General features: G+C 40.4%; 1 protein-coding gene across 3 annotated transcripts; it reads right to left on the bottom strand.

Moving 5' to 3' along the window:
* Positions 1–427: 427 nt before the first annotated feature.
* On the bottom strand, positions 428–6,531 carry irx6a (iroquois homeobox 6a). 3 transcript variants are annotated; one of them, XM_077518294.1, is made up of 7 exons: positions 6,136–6,531; positions 5,171–5,476; positions 4,051–4,160; positions 3,542–3,837; positions 1,888–2,535; positions 1,715–1,814; positions 428–805 (listed from the first exon to the last, which is right to left on the bottom strand). In XM_077518294.1, exons 1-7 carry the CDS (start codon positions 6,199–6,201, stop codon positions 802–804), a joined length of 1,530 nt encoding a protein of 509 aa, XP_077374420.1. In that variant the 5' UTR covers positions 6,202–6,531; the 3' UTR covers positions 428–801. The 3 variants fall into 3 exon arrangements, with proteins under 3 accessions (XP_077374420.1, XP_077374423.1, XP_077374422.1); XM_077518297.1 differs by having other exon boundaries at positions 5,171–5,426; XM_077518296.1 differs by lacking the exon at positions 428–805 and having other exon boundaries at positions 1,711–1,814.
* Positions 6,532–7,702: the final 1,171 nt, after the last annotated feature.

Raw genomic sequence — 7,702 nt, 5'->3', positions numbered from 1 at the left:
ACCCGTTATCAGAATTCTAAAAACTTTTTTAAAAATATTTTCATCCTTTTCCTAATCATCATCTTCTGCTAGTTAGTCATAACGGGACGGACTGAAAGCAAACGAGGCGAATCAAAGCAACTGCGATGGGCCGTGTGAACGGATTGATGCTACAAATGACCTTTTAATGAACACAATGCCAAGTTAGCGCAGCACACGGGGGACGTGCCATCATTCAGCATGCGTTGCCTCGCTTTGGCTACAAAGCGCTCAACGCCACCGGTGATTAAAACCACGCCGACGACGCCTTTCTTCTGCGACTTGTAGATTCGGCTCACGCACATCGAGCGGAGGCGGTCAACTTTGATCAAATCTGCATCTTCCTTGTTTGTATGCATGCCCCTCCATCCCCTCGGCTCTTTAAATAACCACAACACACGCAAAAGTCTTGGAAAAAAATGTTTTGCTTTTTTTTAATAAAAACGGAAAAAACAGTTCACACTTAACACAATGACAACACACAATTTTTCCCACCACAACAATACATTTTTTTTTATAACAGAATGTTTAAAGGGTACACAGAGAACACAATGAACATCAAATAAATAAATTGGTTCGCAATGATCCACGATTGCCACAAACAAATTCCCAAACCATTCTGCGTGTGTGATTTTTGCATAAAGTCTTCAACGCCATATAAAAAAAAAAAAAAAGTTGTGCAAAATGTTTCATAGTTTGATAGCTCTGACTGCAAGATGCAGCGCTCATAATTGTCCCGCTCAGAGTGCATAATTAACCTCCGATTCGTTGTATGGACTCCATTCATCTGAAGGGGAATAAAGAAATAGGCCATTAGAATCACTAAAATTACCATTCAAAGTAAAAAGACAGTGACTGCAGTTGTGCTCAAAAGTTTACATAACCTGTAAACCACCGTACAAAAGCTTAATGACAGAAAAATGCTATGAATTGTCACCAAAATTCACATGCACATATCTACTCAGCTACCTCTGAAAATATCAAAACAATTGCCACAGTATTTTTGAAGTCATGGGCATTAAGTCTTTTTCTCTCACCGGACGTTGTGCTCATAATTTGCTGCATCTATCTAGGCTGTCTAAACTTATGAGCACAACTTTAATACTTTTTTACACTTGTGACCATCGAAAATGCCACTCAAAATTATGCTTTTGTGACTACCTTAACTATATGAACAATCGTTAACTTTGTTTTGCCACTTGTATTACTATTAAGAATGTTAACATGCTACTTCAAATCGTGCCATAATGAGATCATTTGTATTCGTATTGAAAAAAATAGCTACATCTTAACAGATTACATCATGGTACAAAAGTTCATTAGTTTCAGTAGCTCAATTGGAAAAAAAATCAAACTTATAATGTGCAAAGTAATTAAATTCACAGGAAGATAAATGAACACAATTATTTTTTAAACAAAAAGTGCTATGTTGTAAAATATTTATATAATACATACTGAGCATGCAAATAAATAAAATAATGTATCTGTGTGTTCATGTGTGCCTTTAAGAGGCGTGGCTTTGTGCGGGATTTCAGGAGTTCTGTGTTAGCATCTTTTCCATGCTCCTTGGAAGTGTTTTCATTTTGTATTTGTACTTCACTTTTTGAAATCAACAATGGAAATAAATGTAGTTTATATTCACATTTATTGAGATGCACCTCCATGCAATCCTGTTATGCTTCATGTGTGTATTCACCTCTTCATCACAGGCCTGAACGCGGTGACCTTGTCGTCCTGCAAGGTCGCACAACCCTGGCTGAGATCTGACGACACTGCTGCTTTGGCGCCGGAGAATCCTGCACAAACCAAAAAAAAAAGCACCTAAGAATCTATTTTTTTTCTGGAAATGGCCATAAATGTTATGTTAACCTTCAGTAGTTGAATATTGGCATGTGTCTGTGAGGGCAGCGTAGGACGGACAGTGCAACTGGAGGCTTTTGTGATTGAAGCTGCCTGGGCCGTAGACTTTGGAGTGCAAAGGGGGACCCTCGGGAAAAGGGTTCACAGCACCAACGACGGTATTTGCTTCCTGGAGGCCTCTCATGAGCCCGCATTGTCCAGTTGCAAGTCCAGGGGTTCCCGCCAACCTCTGGTGCTGGCAGTCCCCGCTCGAGTTGCTCGTCCTGAGCTCGGAAGTGTGCTGAGGGCTCAGAATGACGCCCGACGCCGCCGTACGTGCCAGAGACCAAATCCGAGGCTTGTCCGACGCTTCAAAGTGAGACAGGGTCAAGGTTCCTGTGGTGGACGGGTTCTTGGACACTACGGGATCCAGAAAGTCAGCAGGAAGAGGAGGAAGGGCGTTTTTGATGGCGCATGGGAAGGCATGGTGGAAGCTGTTGGACACATTCAAGTGGAGCTCAGAGGTGCAGTCTCTTTTGTGGGGTGAGACGGGGAGTGCCACAGCATCGTCCGGGACCACCTTTTCACATTCGCCGTCTAGCTTGTCACACTCGTCCTCGTCCATGTCGTCCAAATCGCTCAGATGCAAATCTTTGTCTTCCTTGCACTCAGTGGAATCTACAAGGAACAAAAAGTCAGATGAAATGAAACTCCTAAACTCACTTCAACCTAATCCACAAGGTGGCAGCAGAGCAATACTTTTGTTTAATTGAAGTTCCTCAACAGCACTTCAACATAGTTCCTTGGCACCAAGATACCAAAATAATACTTCTACATTGCTTTGGCTTGGGACATAAAAAGTTTCCATCCATACCACTGTCCACATGAAAACACAATTTTCAGACTTTAGAATGAAAAGCAGCACACACTGTAACACTCAACTGTCATTATATTGTTGTTTAATAAAACCGTTGAGTATTTTTGGGTCTTGTATGTCAACAAAAAAATAGCTGCCGAGCTGAATACCGAGCTAGCAGGCTACAGAGCTAGTGAGCTACTGAGTTAGCGGGCTACTGAGCTAGCGGGCTATCAAGCTAGTGGGCTAACGAGTATATCGTGATTTATAATGGGTGATAAAAATAAATAAAAAATAAATAAATAAATAAAAAAAATAAAAAAAATTCTTGATCCAAAACATTATCTATAGTTACATAGACAACGGTCACTTGCTACAACTGGCTAACATAACGACATACCATTGCATATTAGCATTCTGGTTCAGGGGGCAATTAGAAAACAAACGATGAAAACAGAAAATAGTTAATTTACATGAAAGAAGGAAATTGTGCAGTTCAATAAAGTATTTTTGTCTGATTATTAGTTAGTAGCCTACTGCCTAGTCTACAGATTATAATGTTAGCCATACACAATATTAGACTCTTCTGTTTAATGAGAGAAACTGAATTACACAAACAAAAGTGCAAAATGATGTTTGTGTTCGTTAGTTTAACTTGTTATTTCCTGGTTCATGGAGATACAAAAACTGCATCTAAAAAATTAAGTAACTTTGTTATGTAGTTTTGACTTAGACTTAAACTTAGACTAAAAATAACTTCTCAAATGATGCCGCCAAAAAAGGCTAAAATAAATAAAAAATAAATAAAGACATTGGTGTGGAACAAACCTTTGGTGAGACAGTCGTGCTCGCTCTTGCTGATGTCGTCCTTCCTGTCGTCGCCAGCCTTGTTTTTGGGCGACCACGTCATCTTGTTCTCTTTCTTGAGCCTCCTGCGAGCGTTGGCAAACCAAGTTGACACCTGGGTCAGGGTCATCTTGGTGATGATGGCCAGCATGATTTTCTCGCCCTTGGTGGGGTACGGGTTCTTGCGGTGCTCGTAGAGCCACGTTTTCAAGGTGCTGGTGGTCTCTCGGGTGGCGTTCTTTCGTCTGGCCGTGCTGTTAAAGTCCACCGTCCCGTATCTGTACACACAGGCATTCGGCTGAAGGATAGCACACTCTAATGTTTGAAATGGATATACAGCAAGAAACGAAGGCAGGTATCAGAGTAACACCCTGACCGTTGACCTCAATGCGGCTTGCTAATGAAAAGTGGAAGTGTGGCAGTTTTTGGCAAGCGAGCCCGCCTGAGCTCAAATGACACAAAGTGGACAGAAAGTGGAGCATAAACCTTACCTGTCATATTGATACTGGCCCAGCGACGGATCGTAGGGATAGTACGCAGCCGTCTGACTGATTCCAGAGTGTAAAGTGCCCGCACTCTCCTTCATGTCGTACTGCGGATTCTGCCGCACAAAATAAAGATATTTCAATGTTGTGCAACCTTTTAAGAATTTTTCCATTTGAGATTTTATTGCGCTGTGGCACATACAGTACTTCAATTGAATTGGTCAGTGAGTGGGTTGTCTTGCTTCATCTCTTGTTGCTTTCAATTGATGTTTGTTTTTTCTTTCTTTTTTCACAAGTGTATTTAGAGTACGCCCCCACCCCGTTATTTAACACATGTTTGAAATAAAAGTTTTCCCCCCTGTTTTTATTTACATGTTCAAAATAAACCCCAAAATTTAATTGCATTGCTATTTGCAATAAAATTATACAAAACATTTCAGGTGAGTGGAACTTATTACAAGGCTGAATATGCAAATTTGCAACTCTATCAGCTATGTTACCTTAATGGAGCCCAATGATAATGTGATGTGAAACAAATTCAGGTACTATGACTAAAATAAAAATAAAAATAAAACTTTTATTTTATTTATTTTTTATTCATGAATTAAGTATAAGAAGACTTGAGAACATGCTTTCACATACTTTTAATTGCAGGAACCTCTGAGGTTTAAGTTTAGGAGCTTAAAACCAGCAATTAAAGGAGTTTAAAAGGAATTGCACAATTATATATGCAATATTTTTATTTTTTTCCATACTACACTGCATTGAAAATGTGTGGTGTCTGTGGTTTAGGACATGGCTGCATAAAATAAAATAAAAAAAATCGTTTTATTTTTTTTTGTTATTAATCTGTGTTATTTTTTGACACACATAACCCCTATTTTTTATTTTAATTTTTTTTTTCTAATTAAAAAAGAAACTATATAGCCTATATTTTTCTGACATATTCTACATTTCCAAAAATATCCCCAAGATAAGTTCAAGGAAAGCCTGCATGGTGCATGCATTTAAGAGTTTGTCATCCCATTTTCCTTATTGCATCGATTCAGCCAAGCTCGCCCACCCCTCTCTCCCTCCCTTCCTCCCCCCTGTCGGGCGCGTGCAAAACAGGCAGAGGTGAGCCCACCAGAGAGGAGTAGATGGCGGCGGAGGGGTCTGCTCCGTAGGGGAAGTAGTTGGCGTAGTTCTGGCTGGCTGCAGCCGCCGCCGCGTAGGGGGAACCGTACACGCCCAGGGCAGCCGCGTTGAGCTCGCTGCGGCTTCCGGCCAGCAGCCGGTTCTCGTAGGGCGCCGGACAGCAGAAGGAGGCGGCGGCGGCGGCCGCCGCAGCGACTGCCGCGGGGGTCTGTGCTCCTCCGGTGGAGCCGTCCGGCGGCACCGACCTGGAAATCGAATCGCAGCAAGTCGTACTGGGGTTTGCCGACACGAAAAACTGCACAGAGAGAATAATGGACAGAACAGTCGGATAAAAGTTTTAAAATGTCAAAAAAAAAAAAAAAAGTTGCTTATATGCAAAATGAGGGTCATTTAGTTTGTGACCAAAAAAGTCAATTGGAGGTAAGTCTCTTTTATGACAATTCCTGATTCATTTTTCTTAAACATGGCATATTTAAAATTAAACGTGAATTCCGAGTGAGCAATTTAATGTTAAAATAAGTGTACTTGACGCTAGCTCAAAACTTTCCACCGACTAACTTTTCTCATCAAAAATCTCAATACAAACATCAACCTGAGAGTTCTGGCCACAATTTTGCACTTCTGAATCATTTTAAATTTCCACCGAAAGATGCGTAATTACGCATGGCGCGCCACGCATGCAGGGTGACATCAATCTCGCTTTTGTCACCAGAAAAAAAAAAAAAAAAAAAAAAAAAAGACAACACGTGAGTTCATTCATAATTCAGTGTTATTGGACACGGGCGCGTGTATGTCAATATTTGGCACAACAGCTACAAAGCACCACGCGGACGGTGGGAACAGTCAATAAAAATTACACATTATAAATAACAGAAGTATTTGAGCGGATGAGATAGCCTGATATAGTCATATTTTAAAGGTAAAAAAATAAATAAAAAGTGAGGATAAACTTACCTGTGAAGTTGCATTGTAAGGATATCCAAACTGGGAGAAAGACATCGCGGCTTCTTTTGTAACCATCAGCAGTAATTCCTCCTCATGCAGCCCGGATCGATTGCTCCCAATTCCACTTCAAATCCGCGCTCTTCCACGCATTTCCACGCGCGCACGGCCTTTCTCTTCGCCCCTCTCAATAATACATGACTTTCGCCCATACAGGAGGGGAGACTTTGCCGCGGATTGTTTTATACGAATGAATAATCCCCTCCGAGGATCTGATGAGAAATGAAATTAAGCGTCATTAGTAGGAAAAAAAAAATGTTATGTTAGGCGAAGGAGGCTTAAAGGATAACGTAAGACTTGCAAGATATGGACTGTGCTTGTGCTATTATTTGTGCCTCTATAGTTCTTTAGCATTCATCCATGCAAGGGTTGCGGCGTGACGTCACTGTAATCCCGGAACGCCACGGTGGTGTACCAGGGATGGGGATCAAGTCTTTGCCAGTCGCGTCCAATACAAAGATGTGCTTTTTGTCTCCCTCCTTAAGGTGCCACACATAGCCTACAAAAGGGCAACTCATTATGGTTTGAAAAATATTCTAAATTAGAAAAAAACCCGAAAATATTTATTTAAAAAATGCAGTTTGTTTTGTTTCCGATTATTATAAGTTTCTGTTAGACGTTATAAGGATATGTATACACATAAATCTATTTTTTAAATTGACAGCAGCAGAAAGTCAATTTGAAACAAAATATACACGATTTACATATGCAAACTGCATCGAATGGAGAACTGTTCATAAGGGACAGAAAAAAATTCTCCATTACCTTAAAAAAAATAATAATTACAAAATAGAAAATAATAATGAAAATACTTTTATATTAGTTATTTATGACTAAAGTGACAAAAATGACTAGTTAATTCACAAAATCAGTGGACAAGCCCCCTACCTCGCTGGAATAGACTATATCACCTTGCTTATTCAGAGTTTTAAAGCAGAATTTGCTTGATTTTCGTTTGCGGTGATGTATAACCACACTTCATGCCACTGACAGCTGTTTCGAATACGTCCATAAACGCCTCGTCTTGGAAAATAATTAAAACAAGATATTGGAAAAAAATTGCAAGTATTTCCCAACTTATGCATGCACCATTTCACCAATTCTTGGCTCTGTGATGAGAGGAGAGTTCCCCCCACGGATTATTTGTATGCATGTATTTAGTTTTTGACAGGTCAATAGAGCAGTGATTGATGCGCGCCCGGAGACCTGCGTGACCATTACGCGCCGCGTGCGTAATTATATCAATTAACAAATGACTCCTCGCCCCTTGTTTAACCAACGAGTGAGAGTGAAAATATGCCTTGGAGGTGAAATCTGATGAGACATTTAAAAAAAAAGTCTAATTAAATATTAGAGGTGGGGGTGGGTGAAATGCTGGAGAAATCATTTGAAGCTTTATTAAGCATCGCCAGTAAACAAACAACTTCTTAGTTGGAGTCACGTGAGCCGCAATTGTAAGAGACGTAGATCTGTCAAAAAAAAAAAAAAAGAAAAAAAAAGTCCCATGGGCACGGCCGTG

Source organism: Festucalex cinctus, chromosome 4, assembly GCF_051991245.1.
Source record: "Festucalex cinctus isolate MCC-2025b chromosome 4, RoL_Fcin_1.0, whole genome shotgun sequence".
Classification (NCBI taxonomy): Eukaryota; Metazoa; Chordata; class Actinopteri; order Syngnathiformes; family Syngnathidae; genus Festucalex; species Festucalex cinctus.
Note: the sequence above shows the minus strand (reverse complement) of the source record. Positions and strands in the feature narration are given on the sequence as shown.

Bases quoted from the DNA above. Each gene is read 5' to 3' on its own strand.
- irx6a (XM_077518294.1), bottom strand. From the start codon at position 6,201: ATGGTTACAAAAGAAGCCGCGATGTCTTTCTCCCAGTTTGGATATCCT. The intron at 5,477-6,135 runs GTAAGTTTATCC...CTCTCTGTGCAG, and splicing joins CTTACAATGCAACTTCACAG to TTTTTCGTGTCGGCAAACCC. The intron at 3,838-4,050 runs GTAAGGTTTATG...CTGTGTGTACAG, and splicing joins GGCCAGTATCAATATGACAG to ATACGGGACGGTGGACTTTA.